Raw genomic sequence first — 13,052 nt, 5'->3', positions numbered from 1 at the left:
CCTCTTCTATTCTCCTTCTCAACTAGCTCCACTCAATCACCCCGAACCTCCCTGCCCAAGGTGCTTACAGAGTCACCCAGCCAGGAACAACTTTGGTGGGCGGTAAGGGTGGTGTGTTCCTGTGAACCATCAGAACTTGTAAGAAATTTTTTTGGTTTGTGCATGAGTGCGTTTTTCTGAGAAAATGTCGCATAAATACTCAAAGTTGTGACCAAAACAAACAAAAGAAAAAGGTTAAGATCCACAGAAGTAAAGTGATAGGGTCAATGCCCTACTCCTTCCCTGAGTTTGAAAAGAGATCTTAGTGGGTAGGACAATGTTTAACGCAAAGGAATGACTCTCAAATGGTAGAATTTCAAGGTCAATGATAGTTGGAGAGAAAGGTTTGGGGATAGGTCCCATAACTGACGCCCTGCTATGTTACTCTAAAAATGACCCTGTCTAAGGAATAGCTTCGGGTGACCTCTGAACTGGTCAGAGTGGGAGTCTCTCTTGTTACTAAGTTGTTTTGGGGACAGTAGAAATTTTAGATGTTGCCACAGAGCAATGAAATTTTAATATTATCATGTTCCACTTTTAAAGGCAAAGACATTGAAATGGCAATAGAGACCTATCTGAAATCTTCAAAAACAAGTAATTCAGAGTCAGTGCTCAAGCTCTACCCTTAACTCATAAGGACACGTTTCTCCACAGCTTAATTGGCTCTCAGAGTGAAGGACATGTAGCTTCGGTATTAAGAGTAACGGAAATCCTGCCAGGGAAACCCTTATCTGACTTCATTATTGTCACTTAGCCATGTCTCTCTCTTCAATACCTGGCTAATTTTTGTCCCTTCAAATATCTAACATTGGATTTACAAGTTCAACTTTCACTACTTGTTTTTATTGTGTTTTTCCCATAAACCTTATACATAACATTTACCATCTTAACCACGTTGAGGGGGACAGCGCAGTAGAGTTAACTATGTGTTTGTTATGTGTATCTTGTTGGGCACCAGATTCCTAGGGCTTTTTTTTCTTTTTTTTTTTGGCTGCATTGGGTCTTCGTTGCTGCTCACAGGCTTTCTCTAGTTGTGGCGAGCTGGGGCTACTCTTCGTTGCAGTGCGCAGTCTTCTCATTGCGGTGGGTTCTCTTGTTGTGGAGCACGGGCTCTAGGCATGTGGGCTTAAGTAGTTATAGCTTGTGGGCTCAGTAGTTGTAGCTCTCGGGCTCTAGAGCTCAGGCTCAGTAGTTGTGGCGCACAGGCTTAGTTGCTCCATGGCATATGGGATCTTCCCGGACCAAGGATTGAACTCGTGTCCCCTGCATTGGCAGGCGGATTCTCAGCCGCTGCGCCACCAGGGAAGTCCCCTAGAACTTTTTTGTCTCACAAAATTGAAGCCCAGTGAATAATTCTTTATTCCCCTCACCCCAGCCTTGGCAATTACTATTCCACTTTCTTTGTCCAAGAGTTTGACCACTTTAGATACCTCATATAAGTGGAAGCATGCAGTATTTGTCTTTTTTGTAACTAGATTATTTCATTTAGTGTTATGTCCTCAAGGTTCATCCATGTTGTAGCATATGACAGGCTTTCCTTCTCTTTTAAGGCTGAATAATATTCCATTATATGTGTATACCATTTTCATTACTTTTTTTTTTTTACTGCAACTATATGGCTCTGAGATTTCATTTTGCACAGTGATTTTATTTTATTTTATTTTTCCTGGTATAAAACATGAAGGTAACCTTATCACATACCTTGAATTTACTGCTCAGAAACCTTTCTAATTGAATTAGCAGAGGATTTGTAGACATGAAAATTTAACAGATACTTTCCCCAGGTTTCCAAATGATCCATTAGAAACAAAGCAAGTTTATAAATTAACTGATAATCTTTCATAATGCAAGCTATTTTATAAGGCATTTAAAACTGTCTCTCTTCCAAGCAATATGAAAAGAACAAAAATGAAAATATAATCTTTTGACCTTTTGAGTTGAGAGCTATAAAGATTTCTTTTTCATTTTTTAAATTATTTTTTTAAGGAAACAAGGTTTTCAGGTGATGTTGAACCACTTTATGCTTTTAATGGCTTTTTATATGCCTCCTTAGATCAGCCATGAATTTCAGAAGGGGATTATTCCCTTTGAAATTCCTGAACAGAATACAACAGAAATAATCTTAAACAGAAGTAAAACAGTAAATGTCTCAACATTATGAAAGGATCATCAAGCCATTCATTCACCAAGAGGATAAACCCTTCACCTAATTGAACCGAGGAAGAAATGACGAAAGTGGGTAAGGATCCTTTTGCGGCCAGAGCTTGGGAGCACGGCCTTGGAGAAAATAACTCATCTGCTGTGCCAGTTTCTCACCTGGGAACCAGCTGAGTCTAGTGACGTGTTGCTACCAAGGTGAAACTCAATCATTCTTAAAGCTGATTGCCTTTCAAAAGATGGCGCTCCGGAGTGATTGCCATCCATAAGCATAATAATAAAGCCATTGGAATGTATTTATTAGCCGTTTAAGAGAATACACCCCCTCCCCCAATACACCTTTTTTCTCTTCTGTCCCTGAGGCTCAAATTGTCCAGACGTTCATTTGTTTCGGTACAATTTATATTTCCCAAAGCCCCCACTGGCTGCTGTGCAGAGAATGGGCACATCTCCTGATCTCCATCGGAAACTGTTGATCCAAAAGTGTGGATAGGGCCAGGGAGTGAGGGAAAGGGCGGAGGAGGGGAGGAGAACATTCAACGCAGAAGGAGCCAAAGGAAAGCAAGGGAGGCAGGAGCAGGGAGAACGGAGAGCTGGGTTAAGGGGGTTGGGAAAATGTGGGAAGGGAAGGAATGGGGCCACAGAAGGAGAGGGTGAGGAGAATGAACGTGACATTGAGGGGGCAAAAAGAGGAAGGGGTCAGGGAATGGAGAAGTAGGCAATGTGGAAAGATAAAGCTGAAATTATAAAAACTTCAAATAAAACCCAATTCATCCCAAAGTCTCCTGCAGTGTTTCTGTGAGACAGTGAGACTGAAATAGGAAGAGGCCCTTTATTTTCTTAGGAAGAGAACGCAGACTGGAGGTAGGAGAGGAATGGGAGAGAACTTTGCAAACAAAGAGAGCCTGTGGCCTCTCAAACTGCCCCCACCCCATGCTGGATGAACTGTTCACACCACAGTCCCTGACTTTATCCAGAGAGGGGTGTCTGGGACAGAAGCCTGGTCTCCCTACAGGCTGAGGACTGGAGAGTCACAGTGCAGAGTTGTAGGAGGTGGGCAGGGGTTAAGGAAGAGGGCCCTGAAGTCTTCAGGAATGCAGAATTAGGAAACCTGGGGCTTCCCAGCTTCCTGCCCCAGGCTCCAGGGGACACACGTGGTGCCACAAAGGAGAGACAGAAACATCTACAAACCCAGATCATTCCTTCAAACCTGCATCCCTAGTCCCTGGGCTCCAGCCTGATTTGGAGATACCACAGATACCATCCCCCAGCCCCCAAGGAAGACTCCCCATCCCGCAATGGGAAAAAAAAAAGAAAAGGCCTTGGCCAGGGGTCAGTGCACAGCTCGCTGCTCTACCTGCCCACACAGAGGCACCAGGGTCAGGGCCAGCCTTTGATACGAGTGCTGGAGGGAGTGTGCCCCCTCCCCAACTTCTGGCTGTTGCTGGTTGAGAGACTTTGAACAAACTAACTCACCCAAGCTTCAGTTTCCTCACTGCAAAGTGGATGGAATGACAGGCCCTGCTTAAGATGCATGGAAAGGATGTATTGTGGCCTCAGGTTTACGAACCCTTGGTAGCAAGGTGAGTGAGAAATATCCCAGGTGAGTGTTTTTTGTTTTGTTTTATTGTTGTGTTTTTAAGAGATAAATTTGGTTAATTTTTTAAATTCAGATATAATTGACATATAACATATTCATTTCAGGTGTACAACATAATGATTTGATATTTGTATGTGTTGCAAAACGATCACCATAATAAGTCCAGTTGACATATGTCATACACAGTTACAAAAATTTTTTTCTTCTTGTGATGAAGACTTTTAAGATTTCCTCTCTTAGCAACTTTCAAATATGCAGTACAGTATTATTTAATTATAGTCACCATGCTGTCTGTACATTACATCCCCAGAACTTATTTATTTTATAGTTGAAAGTTTGTACTTTCTAACCCCCTACACCCAACCCTCAACCCCCATCCCTGGCAACCCCCAATCTGTTCTCTGTATTTATGAGTTTATTAGGTTTGTTTTTTTTTTAATTTTACATATAAGTGAGATCATATGGTATTTGTCTTCTCTGTCTGACTTATTTCACTTAGCATAATGCCCTCAAAGTCCATCCATATTGTCGCAAATGGCAAGATTTCTTTCTTTCTTTTGTATTTCTTCCTCTTTTATGTATTCAATTTTAGTATTCCATTGTATATATATACCACAATTTTTTTATCCATTCGTTCATCAGTGGACACTTTGGCTGTTTCCATGTCTTGGCTATTGTAAGCCGCAATGAACATGGAGATGCATGTATGTTTTCGAGTTATTGTTTTCATTTTCTTTGGATAAATACTCAGAAATTGAATTGCTAGATCATATGGTAATTCTATTTTTAACTTTTTGAGGAGCAGCCATACTGTCTTCCACAGTGGCTGGATCAATTTACATTCCTATCAACAGTGCACAGGGTTCCCTTTTATCCACATACTGGCCAACATTTGTTATTTGTTGTCTTCTTGATGATAGCCACTCTGACAGGAGTGAGGTGATATCTCACTGTGGTTTTGATTTGCATTTCTCTAATGATTAGTGATGTTAAGCATCTTTTCATGTACCTGTTGGCCACCTGTATGTCTTCTTTGGAACAATGTCTATTCAGATGCTCTGTCCACTTTTTAATTGAATTGTTTGTTCTTGTTGATATTGAATTGTATGAGTTCTTTATATATTTTGGATATATAAAATATCTGCAAATATCTGCAAATCAGATACATGATTTGCAAACATTTTCTTGATTCAAAAGGTTGCCTTTTCATTGTTGATGATCTCCTTTGCTGTGCAGAAACATTTTAGTTTGATGTAGTCCCACCAGTTTATTTTTGCTTTTGCTGCCTCGGCTTTTGGAGTCAGATCCAAAAAATTATGACCTGATGTCAAGGAGCTTACCACCTATGTTTTCTTCTAGGAGTTTTATGGTTTCAGGTCTTATATTCAAATCTTTAATCCATTTTGAGTTAATCTTTGTGTATGGTATAAGATAGTAGTCTCGTTTCATTCTTTTGCATGTGGCTGTCCAGTTTCCCCAACACCATTTATTGAAGAGACTATCCTTTCCCCATTGTATATCCTTGACTCCTTTATTGTAAATTAATTGACCATGTTAATTTTGTGGGTTTATTTCTGGGCTCTCTTTTCTGTTCCATTGATTCATAAGTTGCTTGTAATGCCAATACTTTACTGTTTTGATTACTATAGCTTTGTAATACTGTTTGAAATCAGGAAGTGTGTTGCTTCCAGCTTTGTTCTTCTTTCTTAAGATTGTTTTGCCTATTCTGGGTCTTTTGTGGTTACATACAAATTTTAGGATTGTTCTATTTCTGTGGAAAATGCCATTGGAATTTCAGTAAGGATTGCATTGAATCTGGAGATTGCTTTCAGTACTACGGAAATTTTAATAATATTAATTGTTCCAATCCATAAGCACAGGATATCTTTCCATTTAATTGTGTTTTCTTCAGTTTCTTTCATCAATGTCTTACAGTTTTCAGTGTACATGTCTTTCACCCTATTGGTTAAGTTTATTCCTAGGTATTTTATTCTTTTTGATGCAATAAATAGAATTGTTTTCTTTATTTCCTTTTCTGATAGTTCATTATTAGTGTATGGGAACACAACATATTTTGTATATTGACTTTGTATCCTGAAACCTTACTAAATTTGTTAATTAGTTCTAGCAGTTTTTTGATGGAATCTTTAGGGTTTTTTATATATAAATAATATCATGTCATCTGCAAATAGTGACAATTTTACTTCTTTTTTTTCCAGCTTGGATGTCTTTTATTTCTTTTTCTTGCCTAAGCGCTCTGGCTAGGACTTCCATTGGGTGTGTGCTTTTGACAAATATGTCTTTGACAAATTCATGAATTTATTCACTCCACTGCACAGATATTTGAGTGTTTGCTATATAACAAGCACTGGGGATATGTCATCAAACAATCCAGACTCCACCCCCGAGCTGTCATCATTTTAGTGTTTTATATTAGAGGGAATTTATTGCCAGGAGGAAAATAAGACCAACAAGGGGGATAAGGAGTGTGTGTGTATGTGAGTGTGTGTGTTTATGTGTCTGGGGCAGGGTGTTTGCAATTTTAAATATGCTTGGGAGTATGAAAGACATCAAGTGTTTCTTGTAGAATTGCAGTGCGTTTGTGGGGAGGGATATGAACAGTGCTGCCTCTGACTGCTCTTTCTCAGATGTTCACCAGGGCAGGTGAGGCTGGGGTGAGAGGAAGGAGTCACACCTTTGTGACTGGTTTAGTTCCTAATATCCTCTGACTTTCTCCGGTCCCTTTCTAATGTCCTTTCCCCAGTCTTACAGGAAGGTGTGTGAGGCAGAAAGACCGAGAATCAAGCTTTCTTGGCAGAAACATCAATAAATGAAAACTGGCTTATAATGAAAATAACAATAGCAATAACTTCCTGACCCCAGTCATTAGGTACACATTCATTTTAGTTAATACACCATCACTAGTAAGAAACGTGAGTCAAGAGACCACAACGCCTCCGAGCATGCGGGGCGCGTAGCCTACCCTGGCGGCGGCCCTGGGGGAGCGAACATGGTCCGCAACTGCTTCCAGCGCGCACCTAGCGGTAACTCTGGAACCAGCCGCGGGGCCTGCACGGGGCGGGGCCTGCACGGGGGCGGGCCCTCATCGGGCCCCTCCTCCACGGGCAGAGCGCAACAGGCCCGGGTTAAAGAGGCGCGCGGAGGCGGGCGCGGCGCACACTGTTGTGGCGCGCGGAGAAGCGGCGCACGTGTCTCCGGGAGTTCGGCCTTGGGTTCACCCAGCTGCTTTAGCTCCCGCGGTCCAGGGTGCCCCCTCGGCCCCCTTGGTGTCCGCCCACCTCTGGCCCGCGTGAGGAGGTCCCGCACAGTTCCCTGCGCTCAGTGGGCCAACTTGCAGGGGCAACTGTGTCGGTGGAGCGGCGCCGGGTTGAACGGGGCACTGCGCATGCGGAGCTCCAAATTCAAACAGCTGTTTCCAGAGGCTGGAGGGCGGGTGAGACCGGGAGCCGCTGGGGTTAGCTGAGGCATTCTCATTCTCCAGGAGGTGGCCTCTCGGGAGCCATGGTGGACCGGGGCCCTCTGCTCACCTCGGCCATCATCTTCTACCTGGCCATCGGGGCGGCGATCTTCGAGGTGCTGGAGGAACCGCATTGGAAAGAGGCCAAGAAAAACTACTATACGCAGAAACTGCATCTGCTCAAGGAGTTCCCGTGCCTGGGCCAGGAGGGCCTGGACAAGATTCTGCAGGTGAGCTGGAGGTTTAGAAGTGCTGAAGGGGAGCGCCTCGCAGCTTTGGATAACCCTCACTCCCTGTGGGTGGTCCCGGGGTGACCGGAGAGGATGTCTCCCCATGAGTCTGACTGCTGGAATCTGTCGTTCACCCGTGGGCGCAGGAGTCTCCCACGAGCGCGGAGACTTTGGAACCCAGTTTGTCCGGAGGGAAGAACTTAGGCTTGACCCCCGGGTGAACCAGGGCCCGCAGTGGCTCGGTGTGGGCGTGCGGGTACCTCCCTGGTTGGAGGAGGCTGTGGGGCGGATAAAGGCGTTTGTCTTTCCTTGGAGACGCTCCCAGAGTTCGGGAGACCCGCCGGGTGCCGCCTCCTCGCGTCTCTACCTCCCAGCTCCGGGGCCAAGTGCGGCACCCGGCCGGCTTTTTTCGGCGTTTCTTCACCAGCCCGGCGGAGTGGCGCGAGGCTCCCCCGCCCCCGCAGGGCTCGGGAGCGGGGGGGTCCGGGGCTCTGTCGGGCCTGAGCCCCCGGGATGCGGGCTGGTGGCTAGAATGCTGGGGACGCGCGCAGGCTTCCGGGAAAGCTTATCTCGCGGAGACATCCCCGAAGGGCTCGGAGTTCAACTTTGTGAAAGTAACAGGTTGAACAAAAGAACAACACCCGGAGAGCCCCTTTTCGGGGGACGGGGCGGGATGGGGGTGGGGCGGCGGGCAGAGAGGTTGTATAGAATGGGAGGTTGTGGGAGAGTTTCTCCTCCATGTTGGCATTGGTTCATATGCCCTATGGATGGCATTGATCTCACGTGGATAAAACTGTGGGGCTTGTTTGGGGATCGAAGACTTCTACCCCAGTTTCTCGAAGGTTCTTGGCCTCAACCATTCACGCTTCTTGGCCTGCAGGGATGGCCTCCCTCCAGTGGAACGACCAGACCTGGGTAAGAGCCCGTGAAGGCTCTAGGTTGTGAGGTGGAGTAGAGATATTGTCCAAGGTGTTACATTTCTCTTGGGGTACAAGATGCCAGAAAGGAAGTTTGATGAGAAACAATCTTTAAACTGCTGCGGCTCCCCAGTCCTTTATGGCTGTGTAGTTGTCTCTCATTTTTCTGGCCTCAACAGCCCGTATGCAAAATGGGAAGAAATGTGTAGGTATCTCGCCTGTGGTACCCCCTTTTTGTCCCCACATCGACGGACATTCCCACAGGTGAGCATATAGGTGCCTGCTAGCAGCCGGGCAAATAAAGACGTGTCCTCTTAGGAGCCAGTAGAAGGGGAGGTTTAGGCCAGAAGGTTGGGTGTTGGATTTTAGTGGGGACCCTCCTGTCCGGGAGCAGTTCCCAGGGCGGGGGCCGTTGGTAGGTGAGGCTGGTGGGAGTATGAGCTTCGGAAGGGAGTAGGGTGTCTTAGCTCCTGATAGCAGGAGTTCTGGGCAGCTCTGCCTTCCTTGAGATGGGTGTCTGCCCTGTGTGTGTGTGTTGGGGAGGGAGGGTCACTTTATAATTTCCCTTGAGGAAACAATTCCTCTGGAGAACGCATTGCTGTTTACTTGGCTCCAGGGCTTTGTTTAGAGGGGGAAGAAGGCAGGCGGGGATGATAAAGAATCGAAGTGTTTGCCTCTTCTCCGCTACTGCAGGGGAAGGAAGGAAAGAATTCAAGGCTGAATGTGGGAAAATAAAGTTCAAAACATGAGGAGAAGGGAAAAGGAGCGGGGGGGTCGGGGTGAGGCAGCCGGGTGCAGCTGGTGGTTATAGCTTTGGAGGTTAGGCAGCTTTCTTAAGGTGTCTTAAGCTTTCTTAAGGAGCAAGCAAGATGCCTGGTATTTTGAGGTCCTTTTAAACCCGCCAGCGATTACCCCCCAAAAGCCGGCAGGTAGCTTTAGGAAAAGGATTTGGGTATCAGGCCAGTCTGATTTGGAGGTGATTATGGACAGGCCTGTCCCCATCCCCAGCCAACCTCTCAAGCCATCTGCAACTTGGCGAATCCCCTCCCTTCACAGGAAGAACCCCAGAAATGAGAATGAACCAGTGGAAGCATTTCGCTAAAATCACTTTCAGTCTGCAGAAACCTGCCTGGCTTCGCTTGCTGATCTGGGACTTGGGGCACTGCTGCAGGCCACAGGAAATTGGTTTAAGGAAAAATGAAACTCAAAAATCTTCTTTCCCATCTGGCTGCTCCTGCATTTTCCACTGAGTTCTGTGTTTTATCAGGTTCTGAATAATCACCTTTGTAATCCTAAAGAAAGTCCCTCAGTTGGGAATTCCTGGGGTAGGGGCCCACCCCCCCCAAAGGCTGTTGGAAGGGGGTGGGGTGCAGCCTGGGTTGGGGTTTTTCTTAGAGTGGAAATTGTGTGTGTACTTTCAAAGGCGTGAGAAAGGGAGTTAAGGCACCTTTCTTTAGATCTTTGGAAATAGTCCCTGAGTTGTCAGGTGCTTCCTCCCTGTTCATGCTGTGGTTGAACTGAGGCGGAGGCTGACTTTCAAAGGCTCAGCGCCCCATTGGCCTCGGACCACGTGGCCGCCCCTCCTTCCTGCCTTCAGAACCATCCTGAACCCTTTTGCTCTCAAGCCTGCTCCTGCAGGTGCTGGTGACCGACTCCCCAGCCTCCTCCTAAATTGCAGAGGCTCCCACAAGGGGATTTGGCGTTGACCGAGCGCCCAGCGTGTTGGGCGCTGTAGGCGGTCATCGGCATTTTATGAGAGGGCGCAGGCTGGTTTTGCCATCCAGCTTGGCCATTTACCCATAAGACCATTTAACTTTGCGTCTCTTTCCTCATATGCAAAATGGGGGTCTGGTGAGGGTCAAGTGAAGTGGAAGCGTTAGGCGTTGGGTGTGTATAGGTGAAACTGAGGAGTGCCAGCCTCCCTCTGCTCGCACATTGAGGACACGTTGACTAGGGCAACTTGCTAGGTGCTTTATTAGTCGGGTGCTCTTTACAGCACCCTTACGTGTTCAGATAAGGAAACTGAAGCCCAGGGGAGTTACCAGGAGGGCACAGGCTGGGGTGGGACCCAGGCAGTCCGCCTCCAGAGCCTGCTTCTCGTACACCCTTGCCCTCCCCCTTAGGCATGTGAAGCTATTGAATGGTGCGTCTGTCAGTGAGCTTAGTAAATTGGTTCAGCTGGACTCTCTGGTCTGCTGGGAAATTCTATTTTCTCTTTCCCCTAGAACAGGCATGGGCACGCAGGTGTCTCCTGTGTTGTGCCTGGCTGAGCCGCACCTCCTCCCTTACCGAAATAAGCAGCAGTCCACCCCGCCCCACTTCTCCTTTGGGGGTGCGGTAGGGGTCGCCCCAAGCCCTGCCTTTCGCTGGCACACCCCATCCCTCATTGGGTTTTCTTAAACTGCGCATGTAGCTGACCTGTTCCCAGAAGCCTCTTTGATCCTGCTGGCCTCTAACCTGCATTGTCCTATTCTGAGGTTTTCCGTGTGTGCCAGACCTCTCTCCTTTTATTTTCTGGGCCCTTCGTACTCCCCTACACATGTTCCAGTCCCTAGTAATAAGGCTAATTCCAATTTTGAGGTTCTGACATCCTGTTATTAACGCCAATCCTCCTCCTAAAACTTAAAGAAATATAACTATGGATCATGTAGTTAAATTACATCTGACCAAAATGCTCATACGGGGCACATGACTTGAATTTTGGGGGGAACCGAGGGTTAACGTGAAAACCTCTTTTGTTTCAAACCTTGCTGGAAATTGGAAAGCGCGCTGGTTCACTTAACTGCCTTTGTATGTAAAGGGAACACAATAGATCTTTTGATTATCCAGAATCACGGAGGCCTCTGGGTCATTCATTCAAAATTGAACTCTCACTGTCTAAGACTGCAGAAATGGAAAGTGGAGAAGTTGGGTTTTTGAAAGGAAATAGAAGAAAGAGGTTCCTTCCTAAAGGCTCATTTTCTTATTTATGTTCCGCTCAAAGTTGAGGGCAGTCAAAACAAAACGATTCTCAAATCGATAAATCTGCTTTAGTTAACTACTCTGGTTAGTTTTAACAGCTAAGGTGAATTTTTATTGAATCGTTTTGAGAGTTTTACTAGAGCCCTTAGGATGATTACAGATGGCACAGTAATAGAGGCTTATTGAGGGCAGAGATTAGCAAGTGTTGAAATGTTCTAGTGGGGGCGGGGGGAGTCCTATAGGAGGGGGTGTAGGGGAGGTGATGACTGCTGCTTCTAAGTATTTTCCTCAGGTTTTGCTCTATTTATAGTCTGGCATTTAAAAGAAACACAATCCTCTGGTTTTGGATGCCATGCTTGGCTGGCTGTGACCCCAGGTCAAGAGCTTTCATCTTGAACTTGGTTGTTTGCTGTTAGGTTGGCCTCAGCCTCTGAACTCTTTATGTCTGTGGGGTGGGGGGAGTGGGGGGGCAGGGAAGTACCAGGCTTTGGGGAACAGCCGGGCTGCTGAGACAGAACCCCCAAGAGAGTCTTTGTACAAATTGAGATGCTAGATCTTAGTGGTACCTCAGGAACCACTTGACTGGCCTGAACTGGGGTGATAGAGAGAGGTCAGATGAGGTAGGCGTGGGCAATAGGTTCACCTTCTGGTGTTCCTTTTGGGGAGCGGAGAAGGTAGAGGGGAATCCCCTTGGGGATTTTGCTGAGAGTCCCTCTGAACCCCTGGAATAAGTGGAGGAGCCCTGACCTGTCGATCCTCCCCACAAGGGTGGGTTGACACGGATAAAAGGACACGCTGCCCTCCGCAGGGATCTTTGTTCATGTGCCACTCACCTCGCCACTGCAGGCCCCTTTCTGTTGCTGAAAGAGTCACCCTCCAGGCACTGGGTCATGCCGTCATATCACCCTCACAGGTTGCTCAGAACAGTGCTTGGCACACAGCAAGGCTCATCACGCGTTAGCTGCTGCTGCCACTCACCTCCCAGATGCCCCTACTGTGTGATGGGGCCATCCACGCACAAGTGTGGTGAGCATAGAGTCAGGAAGACCTTAGTGCAGGAGAAAGGTCAACTGACTTTTTTTTTTAATTATAGTGAAAAATACATAACAAAGTTTACCTCCTTCACCTTTTTTGAGTGCTGTTCAGTAGTGTTACGTATGTTCACATTATTGTGAAGCAGATCTCCACGATTTTTTCAACTTGCAAAACTGAAACTCTAGACCTGTTAAACAACTCCCCTCTCCCCCTCTCCCCAGGCCCTGGTAACTACCATTCTACTTTCTGTTTCTGTGAAGTTGACTACTTCAGGTATCTTATAAGTGGAATCGTACAGTATCTGTCTTTTTGTGTAAAATGGTGCGTCCACTAAGGAAGACCATGTTCCTTAAAAAAATTAAAAATAGAACTACCATATGATCCAGCAGTTCCACGTCTAGGTGTATATCAACCACCTTTTTAAAAAGCTGGAGAGAGAAGGGAGGATAGGATGGTGGCCCTTTCTTCACTGCAGCCCTCAGGGAGGTGTAAAACTGCACGATGGTCCTGTATTGCAGCCAGGGGGCAGAGGGGTGAGGGCCAGATGACGAAGCTCTCTGGGTTTAGCCAAAGAATTTGAACTCACCAAATTTTTGCAATTTTCAAGTAGGGGAGTGAACAGCATTTCAGAAAGT

The 13,052-nt window shown here is 46.4% G+C and overlaps 1 protein-coding gene across 2 annotated transcripts in view; it reads left to right on the top strand.

Moving 5' to 3' along the window:
* The first annotated feature begins 6,989 nt into the window (after positions 1 to 6,989).
* KCNK5 (potassium two pore domain channel subfamily K member 5) overlaps positions 6,990 to 13,052 on the top strand; it is a 36,516-nt gene continuing 30,453 nt past the window's right edge. Inside the window, exon 1 of one of the 2 annotated variants that reach the window (XM_027127146.1) lies at positions 6,990 to 7,504. In XM_027127146.1, coding sequence (XP_026982947.1) covers positions 7,319 to 7,504 — 186 coding nt within the window. In that variant the 5' untranslated portion in view covers positions 6,990 to 7,318. The remainder of the gene's footprint in view (positions 7,505 to 13,052) is intronic. The other variant, XM_027127147.1, reaches the window with a different exon arrangement.

The sequence above is a fragment of the Aethalodelphis obliquidens genome, unplaced genomic scaffold (genome assembly GCF_003676395.1).
Source record: "Aethalodelphis obliquidens isolate GAN/ISIS:26980383/991018 unplaced genomic scaffold, ASM367639v1 scaffold31, whole genome shotgun sequence".
Classification (NCBI taxonomy): Eukaryota; Metazoa; Chordata; class Mammalia; order Artiodactyla; family Delphinidae; genus Aethalodelphis; species Aethalodelphis obliquidens.
The sequence above is the reverse complement of the archived record's forward strand: the minus strand, read 5'-3'. Positions and strand labels throughout refer to the sequence as shown.